This window comes from Blastocystis hominis (genome assembly GCF_000151665.1).
Source record: "Blastocystis hominis, Singapore isolate B (sub-type 7) whole genome shotgun sequence assembly, scaffold_16".
Classification (NCBI taxonomy): Eukaryota; class Bigyra; order Opalinata; family Blastocystidae; genus Blastocystis; species Blastocystis hominis.
The window spans coordinates 280,448-294,203 of NW_013171823.1; the positions used below are offsets into that span (position 1 = coordinate 280,448).

Here is a 13,756-nt window from a genome sequence, read left to right on the forward strand (position 1 = left end):
TTAGGACCGGTCACGGCCCGTGCTGGACCAAATAGGAATTGTGACTGGATTGAAGACTATCATAATCAGCAACAATATAATTAATCATATTATGAATAGTGCTGGAAATGATAGATCGTAATCATTCCACATATGGAGTTGTGAATCATTGGAATCTATTCGAATTGGTACATTGAAAGTGATTCATTCAATTGCTATTGTAGTTCATTTGCAATTCGAGGTATTGAACCAATATTACATATGGTATAATTAGATCCCTTATCTTCAATTCATTACATCTGTACTCATCATTTATATATAGGACACATGATTCGATAGAAGGTATATAGGTCCTATAGAAATGATTTAAAGGCACCAATACTTGGAGTGTTTTTCAAACTATTTGCCAACTTGTTTTGAGTTGTCATGTATAGATTCGTATTAAGTATAGTCCCCAGGTAATACAGAAAAATAGCATCCGATGTTGAATATACAAAATTGTTTTTTACCAACAATTGATATCATAATAACCCATTTTACTGTCGAAAATTGTTTTGCAATATATAATCTGGAATACCTTATTATTAATATAATCAAGCAGAAAATAGTTTTCCATTTATCAACTAATTGCTCTTATGATTCCATATTTGAGTATTATCATTGTTTCTATCAATGCAAATAGTGACTGGCTGTTGACTATTGATGTCATCAATTAATGACATCTGACAATTAAATACTATTGACTTTATTCCAGGAATGATTGATTCTTTCTCACGTTAGCACCCATTTGCCTCCTTTCTTTTACCTGGGAAATATTCAAAATCACTCTTCCTGTTGCTGCTAATGTACATTTTTCATTCTATTCTTTTCCCTGAGGTGTGTTTTTATATCAAAAATTCCATTTTTAAAATTCAATAACCGTTCATAAAACAAAGAGTGTATCATCATCCTAATAGTTCTATTTACCACTAGTTTGATACTGTTCTGTTTCGGTGCTTTCTTTTTGACTACTCAACTGGATATTTACAAAAACGTAATATAGTCTATCAACAACGTAATATTGATAGAATTGAGCTATCACGAGTGCAATGAAGGCCAGGCAAGATAACGTGACGTTATCAAATGATGGAATGAATATTAAGGAAAACAATGCAACATATAACCATAGACTTCTCCAATTACGATAGTACTGTTAAGATCACATAGACCACTTCGTTGGATATAATATCAAGCAGAGACAACTTCTCATAAATACTTGATAATATGCCTATTACTGGAAAAACAACGAGCGGTATAGTGAACAGTAGACCAATGCAAAGGATCTGATAATAATAATTCTATTAGTTCTGTAGTACTGCCTCCAATATACAAAAAACACGAAGTTGTATTGAATAGAACAATAAACCTTTTTTCACTCTATATATTTAGCGCAGTAAGAGAGTACTGTTGCGGGCGTTGAATCATCATCATTTGCCTCCAGATATTAGAACGCTCAATTCTCAAATCTATCAATCATTATTCATGACACCGCCTGTGAAGAAACAAACAAATGATAAGTTTCGTACGATTTCACACAAATCTTCAAAGCTGTCGACGACCATCATTGCTTCCTTAAGAGCTTTTTCCTTATGAGTCACTCCACAATATCCAATAAAGGCATCTGTTGCAGGATAAGCGTTTGCATCAACGAGACCATCCCCAATATTGACAATTGTCCCTTTCCCTTGTAAGTAGGTATTTCTCAGCCTTATTCATGAAAAAAAAGAAACAATATTACTTTGTGGCAACGACAGCTTTTCCTTTAATGTTAATCAAATCACTGCTTTTATCATAGCCAATGAATTCACCAGCATCATCAAAGAGTAGTGGAATAGCAATTAGATTGGACATGTCCAAATCGAGCTTAGGTAACAGAGGGACAACCATCTATTTTTCACATAATACAATAGAAAATACAGGAACATATCCAGAAGAAACCAAAAACACCTTCTTCCCTTTTTCCTTACAGAGTGCGATAAACTCCTTGACATATGGAACAATCTCATGCGGGCACTCCTTAATACTCGATTCAATCACCGCTTTCGAAGGTTTTATAGCTTCCAAACAGCGCACGACAAATTCCTCAAAACTTATTTCTCCGTTTAATATTCTATCATAACAACAACAAATGTGCATTCTTACGCTAACTTTAGTTGACTGATTTCTTTTTCTTTCTTTCCGTAACGAGCCAAAATATCAATTCCTTCACTCCGAATGATAGTTCCATCTACATCGATTATTACTATGTCGGCTTGCTTAAGAAGGGAAATTGCTTTAGGAACGTCATTTCCTCGCGTTATCGTCATATTATTACGTTAATATTGCCTAGTCAATCAATCTTCACGACAATCATAAAACCAGCTATATAGAAAACAAGATTTAAGAAGATTAAGTCATTGCAACCCCATTTTCTAAATCAAATGATTTGTGACCGCGGTTATTATGTAATGATCCTCTGTTTTTGTAACTGCTCCGTAATTGCCTTTATTTGTATATTCGCATTTTGTATATTATTTTAAATCACATATTACAAAATCTATACTGATCAAGCATTAATTATTATTTTCTATGTGTGGTAAGTGCGATACATCGATATTCTTATTTAGATCTCTTTCTTGGAATCGATTTGAGTACTCAAAGTTGCAAAGCAACACTCCTTGATTCAACTCTTGCTGTGACGCATTCTGCTACAGTAATCTTTGAAGAAGACCTTCCACAATACAATGCGAAGGGAGGAATCTTGATACGCGAAGGTGGAGTTGTCGTTTCTCCAACTTTGATGGTATTTACGACTTGAGTCTATATTATCACTAGTGGGTAGAAGCTCTAGATCTTTTGTTTAGCAGATTGAAGGAATCTGGAGTTTCTATGAATTTGGTGACCTAATTTACATATGATTATATATAGATTAAATCAATTGGTGTGAGCGGTCAGCAACATGGTAGTGTGTACTGGAAAAAGGGTTCTCGCTCACTTTTGACAAACTTGTGTTCGAACGATTCACTTGTTAACCAATTGAAAGATGCATTTTCTATTAATGGTATATTAAATATATATGTGTATAGTTCTAAATATAGAATCTCCGATTTGGATGGATAGTAGTACTGTATCAGAATGTGCTGCCTTGGAAGAATCGATGGGAGGAAGTATGAAACTGGCTGAGATTACTGGTTCAAAGTTGATATCATCACGACTATTCCGTTACTATATAGAGCATATACACGTTTTACCGGAAATCAGATTGCTCGAATCGCGAAACTTTATCCTGAAGCGTATGAGAATACTGAACGAATTTCTTTGGTGAGTTCATTTGCCACTTCTATTTTATGTGGTGATTATGTTAATATCGATCTGAGTGATGGAAGTGGTATGAATCTATTGGATATTCGTACTCACAAATGGCATATTCCATGTCTGAATGCTTGTGCACCGAATTTATACGAACGTTTAGGAGATCCTGTTCCAACAACAACACTCGTTGGAAAAATCCATTCGTATTTTGTCGAGTATATTCTAATCATATATATATGATCTAATAATATAGAAAATATGGTTTATCTCCTTCATGTGACATTGTTTGTGGAAGCGGAGACAATCCTTGTTCGTTGGTAGGTTTGCGAATGAATCGTCCTGGTGATATTGCGATAAGTTTGGGAACAAGTAACACAGTATTTGCCCTAATGAATGAATGTAAAACTGATATCGAAGGTCATGTATTTGTAAGTCCTCTAGACGAAAGTACAATTGTATACTGTGTTCCATATAGATATGTACATGAAAATGCTGTGCTACTCGAACGGTGATTTTGTGCGGACGCGTGTATCCTATTGTATAAAATTGTGACATATAGACCTGCCAGCGCTATGCCAACAACGATTGGAATGTGTTTTCTCAACTTGTCGAACAATCGCCTCCTGGAAACAATGGTTTCATCTATATTGATCGTTATGTTCCTGAAATCACACCGGATAGTCGAGTTTGCGGAATATTTATGTTCAATGGAGATGGTGAAAAAGTCGACAATCTATCTCCTTGTGAATGTTGTCGTGGTATAATTGAATCTCAAGTACTATCGATGCGTCTTCATTTGGAAAAGTAGTAATTTTGACACAATGAATATGTAATAGAACGGGATTCAATCAATTTGAGCGACTGATAGTAACTGGTGGAGCATCTGTAAATCATTCTATATTACAGATAATAGCGGATGTTTTCCAGGCTGATGTATTCACAATCAATGTGAAAGATAGTGCAAGTGTTGGAGCTGGTATTCGTGGTTACATAGGATGGTTGAAAGAAACAAATCCTGCTATGTCGAATGAAACATTCTTTGATGAAAGAACGAATGATGAGAGTTTGAGAAAAGTTGCGAGTCCAAATCATGAAGTGAAGCATATATATGATGAAATGCTATTGAAATATTCAAAACTTGAGTCAAGTCTTTCCATTGTTTGAGATTAAATCCTATCAATATCACCACGATCATGAACAGTGTTCGAATAATGGTTTGTCGGTTTGCTAACAATAAAATGGTTATTCATATGAGATATAGATGTTTTTACCCCGTATTTTCGCAATTCCTATAAAAGCCTGTATTAGTATTTGGCCAACCTTTTCTTTTGCAAATAGAGTACAATGAAGGAGCTATCTCCACTTGCAAAAAAGTACAAAGATGCCTTTGAAGGAAAGATGATTGTGTTTGATATGGATGGTTAGCATAGTCGTCTCTTTTTCATTAGGTACATTGTGGTGGTTTTGGCAAGACACACATCCCGACCCTCCAATTCATGCCAAGGGTATGGGTTTTGCCGATAGGTATTCATTTTGTATTATAATCATAATAATATAAAGAAATGGAGAACTGTTTGATTTTTATCCCGAAACTCGGGAGATTCTTCTTGCTCTGTATGATGCTGACATTCCTATTGCACTCGCGAGTAGTACATGGGCCCCTCGTTTGTTAGATGTGGTGAATCATTTTAATGAAATAGAGGACGTCAGATTATTAGAACCATCAAAGTGGACTCAAACAGAACATTGGGAGATATTGTGTCCTATCAACAGCTCATTACCTGCCAAAAGTTCACCCATTTTGCCAATATTAAGAGAGACTCAGGATATGAGTATGACCAAATGATTTTTATCGATGACGAATATCACAATATAGAAGACGTATATTTTATTCTATTTTCGCTACTTTTAGATTAGTACTCTCGGTGTTTTGTGCTTTTATGAACCTAAGGGAATCTCGAAGAAGGTGTTTGAAAAAAACATTTCTCGTGTTAAAGAGTCCCAAAATTAATTGTTTCGTGTGCTTTGTATAAACACGCAAATCTAATTCTTCGTTTTTGCATATTTCTTTAAAGATGTTTTACTTATTAGTACTCTGTTTGATTGTAATCGATTCTGTACGAGCGATTACCCTAGAATCGATTCCCTCTTCTGACGATATTTCTGTGATTTGCTTGGAATCTAGAGGGGATTCCTATTATATTACTATTCCTTATTATCTTCTCTCTTGTAGAGATTTCACTTATCCCGAGTCGCCTTATGACTTCTTAGACGATTTAGTTGTTCAATCTCCGCTCTCCATTGAATGGATCCAGCACACGGCATGTCCAGCAGCTCCCAAAAGCCCTTCGGTGAGTCTGCTTTGCTGCCAACCTCCATCGTCTCCCTTTTTTCTACCCTTATCCTCTCCACAGGTTTCTAAAGAAATCCACGTTTTTTAATTTTATTTTCATTTGAGCGCAGATCCGGGGGTGTCAACCCGTTCTACTCTCTTTACCTTCTGAAGGTACGAGAAGTCTGAATGATACAAGGGATGCCTATTTTGTTTTTGAAAATCCGCCACAAACACGCGACTTTTCTCTTATTCTTGTCGTTGTTTTGGGAGGAATCTTTCTTTCCTTAGTCGTTGTATACCTTCTCTAGTTGCTTCTATTCTGTTTCTTCTTATTTTCTTAGTCATTTTCTCAACTATGTGTGCGTTCGGAACAAGATTGTGGGAGCCGCGAAACTGTGGTCTTATGCACGAGCCCCAATCTCTTCACACTGGAAGTTGAAGGGAGGAATCAATGGGACCTGGATCCGCAAAAAAGAACACTCTGGTGATGGGCATGTAATTTATTATTCTGCCCCTTCAAATCAACTTCAATGGCTGCCAGAAGAATGCTATCCTGGCATTCCAGCCAAATGTCTCAATGTTGCAGCTCTGTATGAGGACACTCTGAAACATAAACTGACCTGGTTTTATTCTCAAGTGCAGTTGTTTTGGATTGATGATCGTAGATTGCGCAGCTATGCACAGAGAAACGAATTCGGATTATTTTGAATCGCAAGACTGTGCTGCATGACACGCTGCTGGCGTTTGCTACGCTGACTCCTGAAGATATGGTGAAGCAGATTCGTCTTCAATTTAATGGAGAGGTAAATTGCTGGGATAGAGATCGATTATAGCCAGGTGTGGATGCAGGCGGCTTGTCGAGAGAGTGGATGGCTTTGCTCATGAAGAACGTTTTCTCAAACGATGAAATCCCGAAGGTGAAAATTACGGAAGAAAGATTTGTAATGCGAATCGATCATGTGTCTCCCAAGGATGACGATCAAGAAACAATCAAATACTTTCGAGACACTTCAATGAACACTCGATCCTTTGTGAATATGTTTATGTTCTTACGATCACGTTTTCTCATTTCTAGTCTCACTCCGAATGGCTATCTTCCCAACCCTGCTTTGAATTATCACCAAAACTACATCGATGATCTCGAGCTTCCAAAATGTGCTTCTGACGCCATTTCCCAAAATTATCAGTTTGTTGGAAGGCTTATCGGGCGAGCCATTTTTGATGGAATTCCTCTGGGTGTTCATTTCAATCCTCTTTTGTAAGAGTTGATATCTGATAAGTAAATCTAGAATCAAAGCGATTTTATCGGTCCCAATTGTTCGATCGGATATTCAGTTAATCGATCCTACTCTTTATCATGGAATGAAGCGATTAGAAGACTCACTGGCTCAAGATCCTTCTCTGGAGCAATCTCTCGAGTTAACCTTTAGTGTTGATATTACGAATTCTGTGGATATTGACAATCCTTGCATTGAAGAGATGGATCTGTGCAAAGGAGGGAGGAATCGATTTGTTTCATCCGAGAATATTGATGAATACAACGAGCTCATGTTGAAACACGCTGTTTATGATAATTATCGGAACAGTTTCTATTTCATTTTGAAGGGGATTTTCGAAGTCATTCCTCAGTTTTTCTTCTCTGTTTTTACGGAGTCTGAGCTGAGAACGGTCTTAGAGGGAGAAACCGGTAAAAGAAAACCTATCCATCGATTGTAGTGATTGATGTGGAGGACTGGAAGCAAAACACTGTTTATACAAACGAATTCTGTGCCAATCACCCCGTCGTTCGGAGCTTCTGGGAGATTGTTGAAAGCTTCTCGAACGAGCAGCGATCGTTACTTCTGTTATTTGCTACAGGCTATTCGTACCCTCCAGTAGATTTGTTTTTTTCTTGTTTTCCTTTAGATTTTGGGGTTTTCGCACTTGAAGGGTCCGGATGGGAGAACGATGCCTTTCTGTCTCTCTCCTCTGCCTTTTGTTGTTCGATCTGTTGACCCAGAGGCAGTTGTGGGCTACCAAATTCGCTCGCACACCTGTTTTCATAAATTGGAAATACCATTATTGGATAAGAAGCAGTTGGAGCGTGTCATTCTGGCCACAATCCAATCGGACAACGGATGTTATGGATTTAATGAAGAGTAAATATCGAGTGTTTGTTGAAAACAGTTGAGGGGTGTTGAAAGAGTGATCGGATGGAACAAAAGAATGAGGAGAATATATTGCTGAATGAGGGTTTCTGACTTGGGGTTTGAGAAATGACTGGCTTTTCAACCTCAGGAGATTGCGAAGGAAGGCTTGCGTGAAGAGGAGACAACTCAGGGGATTCTGCTGAGTTGGCAGATAAAAATGATTCCACTGATTCATCTGATTGCACTGATGCGAAGGGTTCATCATATGCATCTGGCTGAAATGACTGTAATGATTTGCGTAAGTCAGCGAATTCATTTGATTGATCTGATTCATTCAATTCATTGGATCTATTCGACTCATTCAATTCATTGGATCTATTCGACTCATTCAATTCATTGGATCTATTCGACTCATTCAATTCATTGGATCTATTCGACTCATTCAATTCATTGGATCTATTCGACTCATTCAATTCATTGGATCTATTCGACTCATTCAATTCATTGGATCTATTCGACTCATTCAATTCATTGGATCTATTCGACTCATTCAATTCATTGGATTCACTCAATTTATTTGATTCTTTTGATAAATTCATATCATTCACCACTTTTGAATTCCCAACTACATTACTATTCAAGATCGATTTTGGGCCTTTTTTTTCTTTTCCTTTTCCTTTTCCTTTGACTGAATCGATTGACATTTCCCACTCTGCTGTACCTTGGTTTTCGATACATCAACAGACTTCACCGCATTCTCCGCCTTTTTTCTGGGTTGCGGCTTGACACAAATCTCTTCATCAGGAGGAATGGGCAAACTGGGCAACGAAGGCATGCCGATCCTATCCCACTCCTCGTTTCTTTGCAATACCTCTTTTATGTAGACATATCGACGAAGAGTGCTTCTCTTTTTGGGAGAATGGTAATCAGCATCCAAGGTAACACTTACAGAATCGGACTCATTTATTGGCTTCTTGATAGGCGATACAGGAAGTGACTCTCCTGGTAGCTAAATATCAAAAGATAAAACAACCATTACTGAAAAACGAACTCGTTTGGGTGAAGTTGTTTGGACGGGGTTACTACGTTTTGGCCGTGGAGGAGTTGGTATCTCAATCGTAATCTTTTGTGATTTTGGCTTTTTGGTCTTCTCTTTGCCATTTGGGTCACAATTTTGATCTTTAGGGATTGAAGCAGCAGAGCATCCACAGATACATCCATTTTGCGTGCAACTTGCTTGTTTATCTACAATTTGCTACACATCGTTATTATCTTACTACTATTATCACCAACCAAACTACTATTGCTATTGCAAAGCGTGCTGCTTTTATTTTGATCCATTCTCATTCAACGAAAGGAATGAATGCTGATTAGTTCAAACAAACACTTCAATATGAACTATATTCCCAATATTGAATATCCTCCATCCACTAACAATCACTCTCCATTCTATTCACTACCGTTTATGACTTGTCCTGTAATGCCTTTCGAATAATCGCTGCATAACCATGCTGCTGTCCCGCAAACGTCCTCGACTACACTTTTCTGCTTCAACGGCTGCTTTTCCAAGAACTGGTTCTTCATTTCCTACATTCGCAACTTCGATCGAATTCTACGAGAAAGCGAGGAATTCCGCGAGCTGCCAGCGTATTCACCGGAGCCGCACGAATCACATTCACTCGAATTCCAGAGCTCCCAAGGTCGCCTGCGAGCTGGAGCGCCGTGGATTCCAATGCTGCCTTCGCGATGGACATAATGCCGTAGTTTTGGAAATAGCGCGTACTACCAAGGAAGGAAAGAGCGGTGATCGATGAAGATGGTGACAGCAAGGGCTGCATGGCTTTGGTAAGAGAGAGTAAAGAGTAAGTGGAGATCGACAAGGTTGTGTTGAAGTCTTCTTTTGAAATGTCAAGAAGTGGGTTCTGTAAATCGATGGAGAAAGAGAATCGAGTACATGTAAGGCGCTTGACGGGGAATAAGCAATCGAATGAAATAAAGAATCCAAATGACCATAGGTTGACGCTATGAAATAAAGTCATCGTAGACAGGAAATACAGATGAAGGTTTGCAGTTCTTTTAGATCGTTCTCTTCGATTGCATTACAGCAAAAAGTGGATACCAACTGTTTACTCTTAAGATAATAAGGAATGCTGTGAAATACGTCCTGTGATGTCAATTCGTCCTTTATTAGAGCATCTATTTTATTCTTAAACTCGGGACGTTGATATGTAATTATAATTGAGGCTTTCTCTTGATACAATTTCTTTCTCACTATTTAGTAGAAAATATCTACCTTCGCTATGTTCCATGCAATCGAACGGCCATTAGCTATTCCTGTTACAAGAACCACCTTATTGGCCAACATGCTTACAAAAACAAATGAAAATCCTACGGTTGTGTCTCAAACAAAGAAAGCGTTTCATGACCAACTTCTGATTACATAAATGTCGAACTTATTGCTTGCGAGTCAAGATGTAGTGACCACGCTTAGAGATCTCGACGATCTTTCCCTGCTTGACCAACTCACGGATTCCAGCACGAGCACAAGATCCGTTGATCTTCAGACGATCGACAATGGTGTAGACGGTGATCAGCTTCATCTGAATCATAAAATAAACCATTCTGCACAATACCTTAGGCACTTCGCTGAGAAGCTTCTCATAATCAGCCTGCTCAAAGTACACCTTGTTATCAATAGTTTCTCTCACCTTTCCCTTGCTCCACTTCTAAAACTATAAAAATGATGAACCAACGCGTTACCTTCTTTCCGTTAGCCGACTATTTCATGGTTAGTTACCCAGTTCATACCCAATTGTCAACAACACCAAGCAAAACACAACCACACCTACCATTCTATAATCAATGTGCTATTTGAAACAATCTAAGTGAAAGGTAAAAACAATCGGATTGGAGCATCGTTAATTATCAAGTACGATTTTGACTTCTGAATTCTGCCGTGACCTTCTCTTTCCTGCATTTCTAACAAACAATTCATTTGCTATTTTCCTTCATCATAAGCAGAAAATCATCTTCGGTCTGAATTCTCAACAACTCCTCCATCTGCTCCGTTGTTACGTGGTGCCTACAAATAAACCCTCTTTTCGACCCCCACTGTTCGCAGAACTCCGAGAAGATTTGCTGAGGAGACTTTCCTTCATCCACCATCGTCTTGAACTGCGATACCCATTGCCTTACCTGCGTCGGAAACCACTTTTTCAGGCCATAACGACAGCGCAATTTCGCCAGACTCATCGACATGATCCCATGTCCATCGTTCTCCACTCGCGCATTCTTCCGATTCTCCACAATCTCCTCCGCCATTCTCTTCTTCGGCGCGATCTCTCCCTCCTCCCTCCTCCCCGTCTTCTCCGCCTCCTCCACACCGCCGCTCTCCGCCTCCGACGCTCCCGCTCCTTCCATTTCCAGCGGCGTCGCCACCGTCATCGGCGTCTCCACGCACGCCTCCTCCGTCGACGCCTCCTCCATCGGATGCTCCGCCACCGCCATCGGCAGCACCGACGGCTCCAGCTGCGGCCGCAACGGCCGATTCGCTCGCAGCAGCTCCTGCCGCAGCTCCGCGTTCTGCGACTGCGCCGCCCACCGCTCCACCTGCAGCCAGCGAATCGCTTCCTCCGCCCTCTCCACCGAGCGACGAAGCACTTCCGCGGTTTTCTCGAATCGACTCTCCGCGAGTTCCCGCGACTCCGTCGACTCGGGCGATTGGGTCGATTTGGCTTCGATTTGGGGTTTCTCGGTTTCCCCGGTTTCTCCTTTTTGGTTCTCCAACTACATCGAAGGGCGCCTGCATTGGGTACCGCGCGAATTCGATCGAACAGCTGCTCTGTTTGCAGGATGGTGAGCGTTAACCGCGGGAAAAGCGTCGGTTCGTCGGTCGGCCACTTCGCTTGCATCCGCTCAATGCTCGCTAAGCTGCTCTTCCAGCGCTCGTTCTCCCGCTCCATCCGCGCATTCGCCTATTTTTGAACCTTCCCCGCGGTTCTACTTCTTTCAATTCGGTTACCTGACGCAGATAATCGCGGTTTTTCGCCTTTTCCTGCTCCAACGCTTCCTTCAGTTTTTCCATCTCCAGTTTCTCCAGTTTCTCCGATTTCTCCGATGTGGATGACTCGGCGGGTTTCTCCGTTTCCACGGTTCGACCAAGGTCCACCGATTCCGTCTCCATCGTCTCTATCGTTTCCATCGTTTCCACAGTTTCCACAGTTTCCACGGTTTCCACACTATCGGATTTCGCGGAGTCCGCCATCTTTCCCTCGATTTCTGCGAAGATCCGATTCCCGCGGAGATCGATGCCTTCTCGCAGCGCCTTTTCGAGCCTCAAAACCTGGGAGGCGAGCGACAGCGTCTGGGTCTGGAGCTGGTCGTGCTCTCGCTGCATTCGGTCCATGGCGGTGCTCATGTCCTCGGCTTCCTCCTCCATTTCCTGCATCGTTTCTTCCAGCTCCTTCTTCTGGACGCGCAGAGCGGAGAGTTCCGCGGGGATGTCGAGCGGAGCGAGCGGCGCGGCGTCGGAGAGCGCGGGGAGGGAGGGCGCGGGCGGGAAGGAGCATTGCTGGAGCGACTGGGAAAGCTCCACGGTGGCGTGCTGGAGCGAAAGGAGGAGATTCGTGATGCCGGAATTGGAGAGAAGAACGGACTGCAAGAGCTGCTCGGCGGATTCCTCGTGGATGAACTGCGTTATCTAGAGCGATTACAGCGCAGAGAAGCAGAGTACATGGGAGAGAAGCGAAATCTGGTCGAATTTTGCCATTCCGTTTTTCAGCTCGATTTCGGAAAGGCGCGTTGTGAGCTGCGAAATTCGCTTTTGATAGGCTTCGCAGCTCGTTTTGAATCGATCTCGCTCTTCCTGCAACAATCCATGTTCTCTCTCCCTGGTTTCCACGATTCCACGTTTCGAGTCCATTTCCCATCGCAGTTGTTTCTCGCGTTCTCTCATTTCTTCCATTTCCTTCTCCAGTTTCTCCTTTTCGACTCGCTTTGTTTCTTCTTCCTTCTCCAACAATCGTTTCATCGCGTCGTCGCAGCGTCGATCCACCAAAAGACGCCGATAGAAATCGCGCTGCTGCTCCGTGATCGCAACCCTCTCTTGAGCACGCTGGCTTTCGCGGCTCAATCTCCGCATCTCCGCGTACAACGCATTCAGCAGCTCGTCCGACGCTGCATCCTCACCAGAGGGTTGGACAGACGCCACGTGGCCGTTCCATCGCTGCAGCAGCGCGTGATAATCTTCCTGCAGAGCCTCAAACGCCTTCTGTCGAGCCTCCAAGATGGGGGTTTTGTCTTCTAATTCGCGGAGAATGTGCTCTAAATAAATGCTCAATTCTTCCTTTTCGCGCGTCACCTGCAGCAGTTTGCTCTGCGTTGCATCCGCGCTGCTGGGAATCTCCACACACCGCACGGTTCCCATCTCGCCGAGCAGGCGGAGCTTCTCGTCTTGCAGAGTGGAGATTTTGGCCTGCTGCGTTTGGAGCTGGAGAGAAAGCTCCCGGTTCTGCGACGACAGCGACTCGATTCTGCGAGTTTGTCTAGAATCGACCGCGATAAAAATGAAAACTCTCCGAGCAGACAATCCATCTGCTTTTCTAGCAGAACGCACTTTTCACTCGCTTCGGCGGAGACCTGCTGCGCGGTTTGGAGGTTCGATCGCGCGACTTCCAGCTCGTTTTGCAGCGAATCGACCTGCGTTCAACACTGTGCTTCCGAAGACGTACTTCTGTTTGCAACTGCAGTCGCGTGGCTTCGAATGATTCGGTCTGCGCGTGCAGCGATCGGCATTCCTCGCATTTCTGCTGATAGCTCCGCGCGATCGAAGCGTTTGTGAATCGGCACTGCGCGAAGAGCGACTGCAAGCGATTCTGCAGCACGTGATGGTTCGAAATCTGCTGCTGATTCATCCATGGGACACGAACGATCGTTTCGAACTGACGGCTGCGCTCTTCGACGAGCTGCGAGAGCTCGGTGATCG

General features: G+C 41.9%; 4 protein-coding genes; 2 read left to right on the forward strand and 2 right to left on the reverse strand.

Moving 5' to 3' along the window:
- GSBLH_T00002119001 (uncharacterized protein) overlaps positions 1-4,473 on the forward strand; it is a gene marked incomplete at both ends in the record, with an annotated part of 11,556 nt that extends 7,083 nt beyond the window's left edge. The window contains 9 exons of the mRNA XM_013040639.1: positions 2,569-2,800; positions 2,833-2,895; positions 2,926-3,058; positions 3,096-3,195; positions 3,231-3,524; positions 3,563-3,756; positions 3,785-3,837; positions 3,869-4,113; positions 4,146-4,473. Of these exons, the coding sequence (XP_012896093.1) occupies positions 2,569-2,800; positions 2,833-2,895; positions 2,926-3,058; positions 3,096-3,195; positions 3,231-3,524; positions 3,563-3,756; positions 3,785-3,837; positions 3,869-4,113; positions 4,146-4,473 (1,642 nt within the window). The remainder of the gene's footprint in view (positions 1-2,568; positions 2,801-2,832; positions 2,896-2,925; positions 3,059-3,095; positions 3,196-3,230; positions 3,525-3,562; positions 3,757-3,784; positions 3,838-3,868; positions 4,114-4,145) is intronic.
- Positions 4,474-6,213: 1,740 nt separating this feature from the next.
- GSBLH_T00006386001 (uncharacterized protein) lies at positions 6,214-7,786 on the forward strand (the record flags this gene model as incomplete). The annotated part of the gene is made up of 6 exons (XM_013040640.1): positions 6,214-6,234; positions 6,310-6,447; positions 6,478-6,902; positions 6,934-7,331; positions 7,361-7,518; positions 7,550-7,786. The coding sequence occupies 6 exons, from the start codon at positions 6,214-6,216 to the stop codon at positions 7,784-7,786; spliced, it is 1,377 nt and encodes a 458-aa protein (XP_012896094.1).
- A 1,385-nt stretch (positions 7,787-9,171) lies between these two features.
- Positions 9,172-10,550, reverse strand: GSBLH_T00002120001 (Enoyl-[acyl-carrier-protein] reductase; the record flags this gene model as incomplete). XM_013040641.1 has 9 exons in its annotated part: positions 10,458-10,550; positions 10,407-10,427; positions 10,067-10,373; positions 9,935-10,036; positions 9,829-9,904; positions 9,728-9,795; positions 9,390-9,695; positions 9,234-9,360; positions 9,172-9,203 (listed from the first exon to the last, which is right to left on the reverse strand). The coding sequence occupies exons 3-9, from the start codon at positions 10,136-10,138 to the stop codon at positions 9,172-9,174; spliced, it is 783 nt and encodes a 260-aa protein (XP_012896095.1). The 5' UTR covers positions 10,139-10,373; positions 10,407-10,427; positions 10,458-10,550.
- A 1,461-nt stretch (positions 10,551-12,011) lies between these two features.
- Positions 12,012-13,365, reverse strand: GSBLH_T00007062001 (uncharacterized protein; the record flags this gene model as incomplete). The annotated part of the gene is given in 4 exon segments (XM_013040642.1): positions 12,012-12,107; positions 12,116-12,472; positions 12,506-13,316; positions 13,328-13,365. Coding segments are annotated over 4 exon segments (1,302 nt in total).
- Between the last annotated feature and the right edge of the window lie 391 nt (positions 13,366-13,756).